This window comes from Oncorhynchus gorbuscha, linkage group LG16, assembly GCF_021184085.1.
Source record: "Oncorhynchus gorbuscha isolate QuinsamMale2020 ecotype Even-year linkage group LG16, OgorEven_v1.0, whole genome shotgun sequence".
In the NCBI taxonomy this organism is placed as follows: Eukaryota; Metazoa; Chordata; class Actinopteri; order Salmoniformes; family Salmonidae; genus Oncorhynchus; species Oncorhynchus gorbuscha.
The window spans coordinates 62,284,661-62,300,090 of record NC_060188.1 but is presented as its reverse complement, the minus strand read 5'-3'; the positions used below and the strand labels follow the sequence as shown (position 1 = coordinate 62,300,090).

General features: G+C 42.0%; 1 protein-coding gene across 1 annotated transcript; it reads left to right on the top strand.

The window, feature by feature from the left end:
* Nucleotides 1-285: 285 nt before the first annotated feature.
* On the top strand, nucleotides 286-13,491 carry LOC124000727 (adenosine receptor A2b-like). Its single transcript, XM_046307308.1, has 3 exons — nucleotides 286-366; nucleotides 599-1,062; nucleotides 12,400-13,491. Exons 2-3 carry the CDS (start codon nucleotides 743-745, stop codon nucleotides 13,145-13,147), a joined length of 1,068 nt encoding a protein of 355 aa, XP_046163264.1. The 5' UTR covers nucleotides 286-366; nucleotides 599-742; the 3' UTR covers nucleotides 13,148-13,491.
* Nucleotides 13,492-15,430: the final 1,939 nt, after the last annotated feature.

Sequence of the window (15,430 nt, the reverse complement as noted above, 5' to 3'; positions counted from 1 at the left end):
GTGGGTTATTGCCAGCACAATAAAAAATGAAAAAACGACTACATCAACCTGAAAGCATGCTGGTTCATTGTTTACACCAACTTTAATAGGTGCGTATACGCTTGAAAGTGATGACTTGTCTGAGCTTCATTAAAGTGGAGCTGTTGTTCACAGCATCACAACATCACACGTCTGTAGAAATCGCTGAATTTGAGGCGTGGCTAGCCTACTTTGTGTAATGACATGTTTTTCGTTACTTGAAAAACCATGTGACGTAGTGAATCTCCACAATACTACTATGCACAACAGCCACGCAACAGATGCTTGGCTTGAAGGGACCGGGCGCACAAGTAAAGGACTGGCAAATAATGCACTGTTTCAAGAGGGGTAAGCAACAAAGCTATTTAAGAAATTGTTTGCAGATATAAGTTATGTTTTGAATGTATATTTGATAACATGTGGCTTGGTTAGAGTGATTGTAGTAGCATACTATCGCATCGTTGTTAGATTCATGAAAACCGATACGAAGTCGCAAATAATTCACATTTCAAACAATTGTAATTACAGGGTTTGCTTTGGAGAAAAGTAAAGTATCCTATGTTCTTCTCCCTTTTCGCAGATGGCTGTTTACACAAACCATACTTTTGGAAGGTTCTTGGATTATTGCAAAAATACTTTATTTCTCTTTTGGACCCACTAGAACGGTGTCGCTCATGACACTTATTTTCGAAGACCGACCTAATGTTCTGACATATTTGCGGAGATGAATTCGTACTACATAGTATTTGAGATATTAATAGCAATCTTGTCCATATCTGGCAATGTATTGGTTTGCTGGTCTGTCGCCATCAACACCACTCTGAAAACAGCAACTAACTACTTTTTGGTGTCTTTGGCTGTGGCAGATATTTTGGTGGGTTGCCTAGCCATCCCCTTTGCCATAACCATAAGCATCGGTATCCTTTTGGACTTCTATGGATGTCTTTTTCTTGCCTGTTTTGTTTTGGTACTGACTCAAAGCTCAATTTTCAGCCTCCTTGCAGTTGCAATTGATAGATATTTGGCCATCAATATACCCCTCAGGTGAGTACCTTTTTTATTTGGGATTTTCATTGCTAGACAGACATTGAAATCTGTGTTTGGTGATTTAAAATGAATAGCATATACTTACAAGTAATTCAGGAAAAGCCCAGACAAATAGACATGTTTTTCAAGACAGGTCAACTAGGAATACTTTACTGATGGGGAAAATGTACACGATTAAAATGGCTTTAAAAATGAAAAAGAATAATACAGTAGACAACAAATTCACAAAAACCTCTGTGTTTTGGGATATATATTGATCTTAAAGTGGTGGAAAAAGTGCCCAATTGTCATACTTGAGTAAAACTTAATAGAAAATGACTCAAGTGAAAGTCACCCAGTAAAATATTACTTCAGTAAGTCTAAAAGTATTTGGTTTGAAATATACTTAAGTATCAAAAGTAAAAGTATAAATCATTTCAAATTGCCTCATAAGGATAGCATGGGGCACTACAACACACAAATGAAGCATTTGTGTTTAGTGAGTCTGCCAGATCAGAGGCAGTAGGGAGGACCAGGGATGTATTCTTGATAAGTGTGTGAATTGCACCATTGTCCTGTCATGCTAATAAGCATTTGAAATGTAACAAGTACTTTTAAGTGTGAGTGAAAATGTATGGAGTAAAAAAAAAATTTAGGAAGTGGCAAAATAAAAATAGTACAGATACACAAAAAAATAATTAATCAGTACTTTAAAGTACTTTTACTAAAGTACTTTACACCACTATCTTGGGCATTTTATTGAGAATTTGTTGTCTACTGTATTTTTCTTGTTCTTTTTTAAGACGTTATGTGTACAAAACATTAGGAACACCTGCTCTTTCCATGAGATAGCTTGATCCCTTATTGATGTCACCTGTTAAATCCACTTCAATCAGTGTAGATGAAGGGGAAGAGACCGGTTAAAGGATTGTTAAGCCTTGAGATAATTGAGACATGGATTGTGTATGTATAACACAATAACCCGGCAGTCGCTAGTGCGCGATGAGACAAGGATATCCTTACCGGCCAAACCCTCCCTAACCCGGAAGACGCTAGGACAATTGTGTGTCGCCCCATGGACCTCCTGGTCGCGGCCTGCTGTGACAGAGCCTGGGCTCGAACTCTGAGCCTCTGGTGGCACAGCTAGCACTGCGATGACCACTGCGCCACCTGGGAGGCCGCAAGACACAATATTTAAGTGCCTTTGAACGGGGTGTGGTAGTAGGTGCCAGTCGCAGCTGGAAATGGTTGATTTAATTACTTTTTTAAGGGAATATCTACATAGGCGTACAGCCCATTATCAGCAACCGTCACTCCTGTGTTCCAATGGCACGTTGTGTTAGCTAATAAAAGTTGACCATTTTAAAAGGCTAATTGATCATTAGAAAACCCTTTTGCAATTACGTTAGCACAGCTGAAAACTGTTGTGCTGATTTAAAGAAGCAATAAAACTGGCCTTTAGACTAGTTGAGTATCTGGAGCATCAGCATTTGTGGGTTCGATTACAGGCTCAAAATGTCCAGAAACAAAGACTTTCTTCTGAAACTTGTCTGTCTATTCTTGTTCTGAGAAATGAAGGCTATTCTCAACGTCAACAGTGAAGAGGTGACTCCGGGATGCTGGCTTTCTTGGCAGAGTTGCAAAGAAAAAGCCATATCTCAGACTGGCCAATAAAAAGTGAAGATGGGCAAAAGAACACAGACACTAGACAGAGGACCTCTTCCTAGAAGGCCCGAATCCCGAAGTCGCCTCTTCACTGTTGACGTTGAGACTGGTGTTTTGCGGGTACTATTTAATGAAGCTGCCAGTTGAGGACTTGTGAGGTGTCTGTTTCTCAAACTAGACACTCTAATGTACTTGTCCTCTTGCTCAGTTGTGCACCAGGGGCCTCCCACTCCTTTCTATTCTGGTTAGAGCCAGTTTGTGCTGTTCTGTGTACTTTTAGCAAATGGCCAGAATAAAAAGATAAATATGCAATGCTGCTAAACCAGCCTTGATTAAGTGGAGGGTGGGCAATGATTGTTTTTCCCCCCCAATTTGTTTAATTTGATTAAAACCAATACATTTGTTTTGTTTCTAAATACAAGATCAAAAGGCACATCTTCCTTCCATGGGCACTGTGAGTCATGGCTGGATAGGCTGCGCTTCAGCTCTCAAAATCCATGCCATCATCAACTGTGTTACACAAAAAGGAGGTCTTAATGGTATCTTAACTTCCTATTAGCGCTGCATAAAATTGTCACATTTGCACTTGTTTTTAAGGAAACACCTCAAATATTGCCACACCTCAGCGCAAGGGAGCTGATGTTAGACAGGTAAATTGCCGAACCTGGCGTTAGGGCTGGAAAATGCCAGTGCGGCTGTTTTTACATGACAAAATTGCAAACTATCCTCCTTGGCGCCGGCCGAAAAGGGAGTCCAGAATGCACCTCCTTGCTCTGTCCTGAGATTTCCAAAGACAAGTCAACTTCAAAAACCTGCAGTCGAAGTAGCTTGAGACTAGTCATTTACGCTACAGGCTACAACACAGCACACAGCTGAACCAAAGCATTCTTGAGGTCTCACTCATGACTGTAAATCTTGATTGTGTAGATAAAACTATGTTATGGTTTGGGGGGCACTGGGCTCTGGCTTGTTTTTCAAAGGACATGGGTGCCTGAAGAGATTGGAAAAGCAGCTTTAGACTAGATACATTTTGCAAGGTAGCTAATTTTCCAATGGTATATTGATGTAGATTGTGAGGCACCACCCCTGGTACACTTTAAAAGGCGCTATAATAGATCATCACACCTCTCTCCCTCAGACTCTGAGACAATGGGTGGGCCTACTTGATCGATACCTAGCCTGCTGGCCTCCGTGTCATCATTGATATAGAGCTGGAGATGGCAGAGGAGCACAGTGGTGGTAGCAGAGTCTGCCACACTGGCAGCCCGACGATAGATGAGACAAATTGGTTCAGATAGAGAAAATCATTATTTGCGAGACAAGACCGGAGGCAGCTGTTTTTTTTATACATGTTTTATTGCAGTATCAGAGTATAAAAGGTTTCAGTAGACATTGGGGTCTGAAATTATTGACACCCTTGATAAAGATGAGCAAAAATTACTGTATAAAATAAATAATTCAATTACTAAGCTATATTGTATGCTAAAAACATTTGGAAATGATATTATTTTATACTAATACAATTGCACAGAAGTGTTTTGTTTAACAATAAATGTTTTTTTTTTTTTTTCAAAAAGTAGGTAAAGATTATTGACACCCCTGTTTTCATTACCTTTCAATACCTCACCTTGCAAAGATAACAGCACTGAGCATTTTTCTAAAATGTTTTTATGAGTTGGAGAACACATTGGGAAGGGATCTTAGACCATTCCTCCATGCAGAAATCTTCCAGATTCTTGAAATCCTTTGTCTGTGATTATGGACTACATTCTTCCGTTCAAACCACAGGTTTTCAATGGGTTTCAAATCTGGAGACTGAGATGGCCATTGCAAAATGTTTTTTTTTGTGGCTAAACCATTTCTTTGTGGATTTGATGTGTGCTTGGGGTTATTGTCTTGCTGGAAGATCCACTTACAGAAGTTTCAGCATGGCCTAAGAGCTATATTTTCATGTCACCCAACAAATGTAAACTCCTGGAGTTTGCTAAAAAGCATTGGCACTTGGATTGGAACTGGTGCTTTGGTCAGATGACATGAAAATAGCGCTCTTTGGCCACGCACACCAGTAGTTGGTTTGGCATCAAAATGTGAATGAATGAGCAGAAAAGAATCCCATACCTACTGCAAAATATGGTGGTGGATCTTTGATGTGACGGGGCTATTTTTCTTCTGCTGGTCCCGGGGTTCTTGTTGAGGTCAATGGAATCATGAACTTTACCCAGTACAAAGATATTTTAGCCGAAAACCTGGTTGCCTCTGCCAGGATTCAGGAGGCTGAAACTCGGCCGCAAGTGGATCTTCCAGCAAGACCATAATCACAGGCACAAATTCACAAAGAAATAGTTAATTGGCCACAAAAATCAACATTTTGCAATGGCCATCTCAGTCTCCAGACTTGAAACCCATTGAAAACCTGTGGTTTGAATTGATAGACAAAGGATATCAAGGGTCTGGAAGGATTCTGCATGGAGGAATGGTTTAAGTTCCCTCCTAAACATTTTTTGGGAAAACTCAGTGCCCGTTATCTTTGCAAATTGAGGTATTGAAAACAAGAGTGTCAATAATTTGGATACCTTTTTGAGAATTGTTTCTCTGAGCAATTGTATTTTAATTGTAATTTAATTGTATTGTAATTTCCAGTTTTTTTTGCATACAATATAGCTCAGTATTTGAATGATTTATTTTAGACATTCATTTTTGTTCATCTTCAACAAGGGTGGCAATAATTTCCCGACCCCACTGTAACTAAGGCCAGGAGTTTTTCCTGCTCACAGGACTTCTTCTCACATTATGTAAGAAGCCCTCTTACTTGCTACCACATCAGATTTCAGTGCCGGTGTGTGTGAAATGACAAGGCAAACGGTTGCTTTTCCATTTACAGTGGTTTTCCAAGAATTAACTTAATCAGGAAAGCAACAGCATTCTATCCAATATGTTATTCCCAGGATGGGTGAAATATCAGATGGACAATTCTTCAGGGGGATGTTATTAAAATAACATATCATCACATACAGAAATGTTGCAGCTCAATAGACGGGTTAGTTGTTTAGCAACAAAACTGATGCATGCGCAACTATGGGGCAAAACAGACAGGGTTGTCTTAGATTGTTGATAATGTGTAAACTATATTTTCGTCTCCGATATCTATTGAATGAGCACTTGTCTCTCAAATACATCGTTACATTTGTTGGTTAGCTAGCTAGCGAATGTTAGTCATATTAGCATAGATGTAACATCAGTCAAAACATCTCAAAACAAGACCTGGTATCAAAATAAAAATATCAAACAAGCCACTTACGATTCACTACATACCATAACACACAAACGTTGTCAGCTAACCCGTCTATGCCAGCAAAAGCATTATAGTCAACAAGAACATTCCTTTCAGAAAGCAAGCCAGATTGAAACATGATTTTCTATTTTACGGTTTACCCCTTTAACCAAGACCCAGACCCACATCGCACACACGTGGCATGGTAATGAGAAGAGTGTGCGGTCAGCTCAATTTACTGTTCTCTAGCCATTTCTTTAGTGTTTGTGTGTGTTTGGTCGGCAGGGACTTAGTCTTATGGGACTGTAGTTCCCTTAGATCAGACTGTTTTCACAGCTGACTCTGGTGGATGTGAAACGGCAGACGAGATACTTCAAACCCTGCGAGATGGCCCTCTGTTCGGCACCCACTGACTACACACATGCACACATACTCAAACATTTTAGAGCCTTTATTTTCTGTTTCTCAAGCTATTTTGGTATTGTCTGTCACACACACCAGACTGTCTAAAGGAAAAGATCCAATAGCATAACCTCTGGCTACAATGTTCCCAGCTAACAAACCTGCCAGGCCTCATCACCTAGCTGTCTCTCTTCAGTTCTGTTCTCAGGCCCCACGTCTTTCTCTATACTTCGAAATAATCAGTGTTGTGTCCTTGAAAAGCTGGTTTCCTCTATGCTGCTACTGAGACAAATGTTTTCAGAGGCTTTTTTTTAAAGGATGGCATTGCCAAACTAAGTGTGTGGACTTACATCATAATGACTTGGCACTATTGAGCCCCAAAGACTGTGAGGCTGTTTCAATAAAGTTTGTAATTTGGCTTTTGCAGTTGTTTAATGGCATGAGAGGAAATGGGTTTGGCAACAGGTCTTCCTTACTACACATACAACATAAGTGATGTAAATACAGCAACAATGAGCGTGAATAGGATAAAGGTGGTGAGGAGTGGTTTACTAACACACTTCTGCAACACTACTGAATTAATTTTGTTTGTACAAAACCCAAAAGTGTAGCCTCCCACACACCAGCATTATTCAAAGTTTGCATCCAAGCAATACATTGACTCTATGGCTCTGGGTTGCATTAAAGGGTTGATGATAATTCCATTCACCAGACCAGTTCCATTTCAAATAATAGTTCAGTCAATCAGTATGGGTACACCTTTGTTGGGTGTGGTCACAAGGAACTCATATCACACAATGTATGTGGTAGACAGACAGAAGCAACAGCCAATAGGGGGGACCCTCGCTCCTTTATAAGGAGCTGTCGCTCCCACTCGCCTCACTTTTCGCTCTTCCTTATAAGGTCGTTATATTCCTAATTACTCTCCTCAGCCTCGACTTGGTCTAATACTTTCCAGCTATAAACTGTTCACAGGCGAACCCATGAGGATTCACAGCTGTGGAGTTAGTCCTGGCGTTTGGTAGCTAGCGTTCACCCCGTAGGTTAATAGCCTCGTTGCTTAGCCATAGCCCCGGTATGGAAAAACCTGGCCTATGCGTGTGCTGCCGACGCGTAGCTGTGTTGCTAGTAGTCCTGTCGCTAGCTAGCTAGCTTTCACCTCGTGGGTTAGCAGTCTAGCTATTGCAAGCACACTGGGAAGAGGTAGCCATAACTGAAGGTGCTCTGAAAATGAAATTATCACAGTGCCATCCGTTTTGTCACCAAAGCCCCATATACTACCCACCACAGCGACCTGTATGCTCTCGTTGGCAGGCCCTTGCTTCATATTTGTCGCCAAACCCACTGGCTCCAGGTCATCTATAAGTCTTTGCTAGGTAAAGCCCCGTCTTATCCCAGCTCACTGGTCACCATAGCAGCACCCACCCGTAGCACGTGCTCCAGCAGGTATATTTCACTGGTCATCCCCAAAGCCAATTCCTACTTTGGTCGCCTTTCCTTCCAGTTCTCTGCTACCAATGACTGGAACGAATTGCAAAAATCACTGAAGCTGGAGACTCCTATCTCCCTCACTAACTTTAAGCACCAGCTGTCAGGGCAGCTTACAGATCATTGCACCTGTACATAGCCCATCCAACTACCTCATCCTCATATTTTGTTTTTTTTGTTGCTTCTTTGCACCCCAGTATCTCTACTTATACATTAATCTTCTGCACATCTATCACTCCAGTGTTTAATTGCTGAATTGTACTATTCATTGCCTTACCTCCCTAATCTTACTTCATTTGCACACACTGTATATATATTTTTTTCTATTGTGTTATTGACTGTACGTTTGTCTATTCCATGTATAACTCTGTGTTGTTTGGGTCGCACTGCTTTTCTTTATCTTGGCCAGGTCGCAGTTGTAAATGAGAACTTGTTCTCAACTGGCCTACCTGGTTTAATAAAGGTGAAATTTAAAAAAGTAGGGATGCTACCGTGTAGGTAGAGCGAGCTAGAGATGGAGCTAGCTCTAGTCGTGTGTTCGCCAAGGCTTATCGGTGTAGCTAGCTAGTCCTGGCATAGCAAGCTAGCGTTTTCCAGAGGTTTAGTAGTCTGGCTCATACTAGCACACTGCTAGCTGAAGAGAATGTGCGTTCTTTGTGAGCTAGCTTCGACTCTCATCTCTATCCTTTCTTCCTCCTCGGTGGGAATGAACAAAATTGTAGTTAGGTGGGCTGTTAGCTGCACATGACTAGCTCTGCCCTAACTGGCCAGAGACTGAGAAGTAAATGTTCCTTTCGGCAAAGGTGCTCAATCCTCTTGACGAGAAATCTAATTTCTAAGCTCTGTAGTGAATCCTTACCTTTTTGCCTGTGAACAGTTTAGCAAGAAAGCATTAGTCCAAGCTGATGCTGAGGAGAATATTTAGGAATATTACAACCTCATAAGGAAGAACGGAGAGTGAGGCGAGATGGAGCAACAGAGCTTTATAAAGGAGTGGGGGTCTCCCCTATTGACTGTCACTCCTGTCTGTCTACCACAGACGTTGTGTGATAGGAGATCCTTGTGACTATGCTCAACGAAGGCGTACCCATACTGAGTGACCTAACTCATATTTGCATAGATCCGGGGTTATGTGAGAGTATTGCTGTCAGGCCTACTCTCATCTATTTATTTATTTTATGTTTGTATTTGACATTTTATTTAACTATGCAAGTCAGGTAAGAACAAATTCTTATTTACAATGACGGCCTACCCCGGCCAAACCTGGAGACGCTGGGCCAATTGTGTGCCGACCTATGGGACTCCCAACCACGTCTGGTTGTGATACAGCCTAGAGTGAGATGGGCTGTGCTCACAACATGTGGCACTTCATCGCCATGAATCCAAGCCTCTTAACTCCTGTTATGAATCTGTACTAGTTTGGCCTGTAACGACAGATAATAGGCCTATCTCACATAGATATCACACATCTCTTGAGTGGATCTCTAATTAGTGCTGGTGCCATATGCCATGTGAGGACAGGATATTTGCGTACTTTGCATGCAAATCTTAAGTGTAGGCAAAATTTGATGGGGTTGCCAGTGGAGCAAAGAGAAACACCTCTTCCCTTTGAGGTTATACTGTTTTTTTAAGCGGATGTGCTGTGAAGTGATTGTTGACACTACTAGTCTGACAGCTGCAATGTGCCCCAGGCGGAACCACATGAACCGTGGGGTTAGAAAAGGGAGGTGTGGGGAGAAAGGAACAGAAGAAAGGAGACCGAGAGAGACGATGCCAGCATGCTGTCGTCATGCCAGAACTAATCCACTCATCCGACAATTCACTGGCCCTTACAGAGGAATGCCACCAAACCCATCAGAGACAGAGAGAGGGGGACAGAGGGGGACAGAGGGAGTGGGAGAAAGAGAGAGGGACAGACAGTAGGGGAGAGAAGCAGAGAGAGAGACAGTGTGTGTGAGAGGGAGCACGAGAGAGAGAGAGACAGAGAGAATGAGAGTGCTGTCTACCCCCCCAGATAATAGTCACTGCCTGGAACTCATACCTCTCCTGGCTGAAAGGTTATAGGACTAAGAGGAGGAGAGAGATGGATTGTTAGAGAAGAAGAAAGATGGAGAGATGTGTGCAGTGTACCCACCCACCTCCATCACTCGAGTCGCGTCATGTCATTGTTATGTACGTTCTCAAGCCTCTCTCCAATAGTGATGGTGTGTGCCCTAAAATCGTGGTGCCCAATCATTCTGGACGGAGGCTAATGACGGTTTAGTCTAAATTACATTATCGTGGCAGGAAATACGATTACATTGCTAAAGTAGTCAAATGTTTAGTAGGAAACAACTTTGCCTTCATTATCATGTCGTCAAATGTCCTTTAGACAGATGGCAATGTTGTCATTAGCTAGCAAAATTCATAAAAAATAGCTAGGAATGCTAATGTTAGCAGATAAAATTCGGTGTCCTCCCTCAATTTTAGCTCACTAGCTATTGTTATATTGCATCTAAAGGCAATCTGGTGACATCAAAAGGTTTTACAACTAATTATTTGCCTCCATTTGAATGGAATTGTATTTCCAATGGATGGATGGGAAATGGAGAAATGGGGACAGAGGTACAGCCCAGGGAACCATGATTCATAATTTACTACTGCATCACAAAAGTCCCAGTCTGTTTTGAGGCTTTGACATCTGAGGGTCATCAGTCAAATGAGCTGCTGCTTCCTGTGAAACTAAACTTCCATGAAATGGCACATGGCTGACAGTCATTTTACCGGCAAATTGACCACGTGAAAAAGCATCTCTCATGACGAGGAGGGAAAAAACATTTCCAGCAGACAACGACCACTTCCTCTTCTTGAATAAAACCAAAAAGCTATTTTCTCCATTGTACTAAATTATTAGTCTGTCTATTTTAATAGTAGTTGATATTTGTTGTACTATTGGAAGTATAATGTGGAAATATAATTGACATGCTTATACAGTACATGTCATTATTACATGCTATAATCAAAGCAAGTGAAATCACATGAGCACTGATAATAAGTCCATGATTATCCTTTATCTACTGTATATCTGCTGTATAGTCTCATGATTTAGCCTGAGAAATCTGTGGCTCAATGCAAAACAGTGGTTCTAAATATACCTAGCAGTCATTCAGTCATACCACGCAGTTAACACACGTGTGAAACAGGACAAATATAAGCACCCCTTATTTGTCTATGTGTTCAACACTGTATAGATAGATTGTTGTTCTATTTTTATCTCATCCTTCTTCAATATGCTAGTTATTAAGGTTAACCTCAGTGTGACTGGGCTAGGTCCTGCAGACATGTTTAGAGAGGAGATGAGTTGGACTCTGGGTGTCACGTTCTGACCTTAGTTCTGTTATTTTATCTTTGTTTTAGTATGGTCAGGACGTGAGTTGGGTGGGCAGTCTGTTTTTCTATTTTGGTTTTTGAGTTCGGCCTAGTGTGGTTCTCAATCAGAGGCAGCTGTCAATTGTTGTCCCTGATTGAGAATCATACTTAGGTAGACTAGGTTTCACTTTTGGTTTGTGGGTGTTTGTCTTCCGTGTCAGTGTTTGTCGCCACACGGGACTGTTTCGTTTCACGTTTATTGTTTTGTATTTCGTAGTGTTCAGTTTGTTTTAAAATAAACATTATGGACACTTACCACACTGCGTTTTCGTCCTCCGATCCTTCTCGCTTCTCCTCCTTAGAAGAGGAGGACGAGATCCCTTACACTGGGATTTTTCCTATCACATTCCTGTCTCTTAAGTTAATGTGCTCAGTGAAATGCAATATTTTACTTGCTCAAATTGCCAAATTCTTATTCTCTGTGCAATATCCAGTTCACTACAGCAGAGCCAGCTTGTCTGCTCTGAGAGAGTGTCATAAACAAATGATCCAGATCCCTACATTGATTCAACCATTCCAATATCTATACTAGCATACCACTTTGAATGCATGCCCAATACAACAGATTGCTTCATAAGTGGTATGCTATAGATACTGGAACAGAGCACATGACAAGGCAAAGAGAGGCTAAATGTACAGCAGGATACCTGGTGTCTGTGTAAAGCAGACAGGATGTAGATAGTCTACACTGAGACGCATACAGCAGTGTGCTGCTGATGTCAATATGTTTTCCATATGTCCAACACATGGAGCCCAATGGCATTCTCACCCAGTCCTCGATCGATAGAAGTCTGCTGGAATGACGTCTCGTTATCTGTTGGTATCCTGCTTTAGGCAATATCATGGAAATGATAGATTATTCCTGCCACAGGCCCTACCTAATATAATGTTCAGTCGGAAGAACTTTACGACCGCATGTTTTTGTTGCCTTTCTGTTAACCCCTTACGTTATTTTATTCATGAATGAATATGCAGCATTAGTGCCAGAATGCTTGATAGAAGGCCACTGTTCCTTTAAGGGCACTCGGTCACGACTATTAGGGAACAGAAAATAAGACCCTTGTATAACCCCCACAGATGTTAACACTGTCTTTTTGGTCTCTGCATGTCCCCCTGTCCAGGTACAAGGAGCTGGTGACAGGCACGAGGGCCAGAAGAATCATTGCTATTTTATGGATCCTGTCCTTTGTCATCGGCCTCATCCCTTTCCTGGGTTGGAACCTGAAGGTTTCTTCCTGCCGTCAGAATGTCTCCAGCAGCCTGACAAATGGCAGCTCTGTGGGGGAAACCAGTACCACTATCGCCCCTCGGGTGGACGATCTGAGCAGCATCAAGCTCACCTGCCAGTTTGAGAATGTGGTGGACATGCACTACATGGTCTATTTCAACTTCTTTGGCTGCGTCCTGCCTCCTCTGCTTATCATGCTGGGCATCTATGTGAAGATCTTCACTGTGGCCCGCAAGCAGATGCACCAAATTGAGCTCAAGTGCTCGGTGAGCAGCAATAGGGGCAGCCACCATCACGGGCTGCTTCAGCGCGAGATCCGTGCGGCCAAGTCTCTGTCCATCATTGTGGGGCTGTTTGCCCTCTGCTGGCTGCCAGTGCACATCCTCAACTGCCTGACCCTGTTCTACAAGGACCTGTACAAGCCGGCCCCAGTCATGTACATAGCCATCATGCTGTCGCACGCCAACTCCGCTGTCAATCCCATTATCTACGCCTACCGCATCCAGGACTTCAGGAACACCTTCCGCAAGATCCTGACGCGTCAAGTCCTGTGTCAGAGGGAGGAGCTCTACCTCCACTCCTCCAATGGAAGCAGGCGGAACAGAGACCAGATCCACATGACCATTGACCCATTACTCTGAGGGGTGGGTTGCAGGGGGCATGAGCCTTTACTGTAAGGGCAAGCAACAGGGGCATGAGGCTACTAGTCCTGCCTACATGTCCTGCCGACCATTGACCCTTTACTTCATAGGTGGGGCCAAAGGTCAGTCGTGTAGCTCAAAACACTACCTGTGTTCATGTTTTTGTTGTATTTAATTTCTGAATGGCATTTTAAGTGAGATTAGAAATGTTTACAGAACAAAGCATGGTGGTATAATGATATACAGTGCCTTGCAAAAGTATTCATCCCCCTTTGTGTTTTTCCTATTTTGTTGCATTACAACCTGTAATTTAAATGGATTTTTATTTGGATTTCATGTAATGAAAAGTCATGCATGCATATGTATTCACCCCTTTGCTATGAAGCCCCTAAATAAGATCTGGTGCAATCAATTGTCGTCAGAAGTCACATAATTAGATTGCACACAGGTGGACTTTATTTAGCTAAGTGCCACATGATCTATCACATGATCTCAGTATACAGTATACACCTGTTTTGAAAGGCCCCAGAGTCTGCAATACCACTAAGCAAGGGGCACCACCAAGCAAGCTGCACCATGAAGACCAAGGAGCTCTCCAAACAGGTCAGGGACAAAGTTGTGGAGAAGTACAGATCAGGGTTGGGTTATAAAAAAATATCCGAAACGTTGAACATCCCACGGAGCACCATTAAATCCATTATTAAAAAATTGAAAGAATATGGCACCATAACAAACCTACCAAGAGAGGGCTGCCCATCAAAACTCATGGACCAGGCAAGGAGGGCATTGATCAGAGAGGCAACAAAGAGACCAAATATAACCCTGAAGGAGCTGCAAAGCTCCACAGCAGAGATTGGAGTATCTGTCCATAGGACCACTTTAAGCCTTACACTCCACAGAGCTGGGTTTTATGGAAGAGTGGCCAGAAAAAAAGCCATTGCTTTGTTTCAGTCTTCCAGAGATTTGAGACTGGGAAGGAGGTTCACCTTCCAGCAGGACAATGACCCTAAGCATACTGCTAAAGCAACACTTGAGTGGTTTAAGAGGAAACATTTAAATGTCTTGGAATGGCCTAGTCAAAGCCCAGACCTCAATCCAATTGAGAATCTGTGGTATGACTTAAATATTGCTGTACACCAGCAGAACCCATCCAACTTGAAGTAGCTGGAGCAGTTTTGCCTTGAAGAATGGTCAAAAATCTCAGTGGCTAGATGTGCCAAGATTATAGAGACATACCCCAAGAGATTTGCAGCTGTAATTGCTGCAAAAGGTGTCTCTAAAAAGTATTGACTTTGGGGGCGTGAACAGTTATGCACGCTCAAGTTTTCCGTTCTTTTGTCTTATTTCTTGTTTGTTTCACAAAACATATTTTGCATCTTCAAAGTGGTAGGCATGTTGTGTAAATCAAATGATACACCCCCCCCAAAAACATATATTTTAATTCCAGGTTGTAAGGCAACAAAATAGGAAAAATGCCAAGGGGGTGACTACTTTAGCAAGCCACTGTATGAAGCTGAATAGATTAATCTGTCAAATATGCCTTGAATGTGGAGCGTTATTTATGAGTTAAGATGAGTATTAGGCCAGGTGATAAAAAGCTAGCCTGGTCCCACATCTGTTTGTGCCGTCTTACTAACTCCTATGGTCGTTGTCATGGCCATAGGAGTTAGCAAGACCACACAAACATCTGGGACCAGGCTAGTGAAAATCTGAATCTTATTTACTTTAAAGCTGGAATCTGTACTTGGTAAAACTGCCACGTCCGTTTGCGATATTAAAATAACAGTTACTTCAAACAACAAATATGTTTTCCCCCTCTGACATCATTGCACTCACGATAGAACAGAGTATGTATGCCTACTGCAATTGTTTTTACTACGATGCTGGATGCGCCTCTCCTCCGTTTCATCAACAAAACAAAAACAATAACACATGCTCTGGGGCGAACAGTGGCACTGTTCTACCTAATGCGGATTCCAGCTTTAACTGTTGAAGGATTTTTATTTCATTTTGTTGAAGCTAACTGGATTTTCAGGACTGTGAAATGAATCCACTGATTACTATGAGAACACCTAATTTACCATTCCTACACATTGACCATATCATAACTTAAAACACACATTTTTCTAAGCCTTAACTTTCCAAACATAATATGCATCAAGTGTTCAATGTTTACCGTTTGGTATTTGATTAGTCATGTAGCTCAAATTTGAGAAACCTGGCTGAGGTGTGTATTGTATTGTTCGTCATGGGCTATATCGGACTTCTTCATTACTGGTGTTG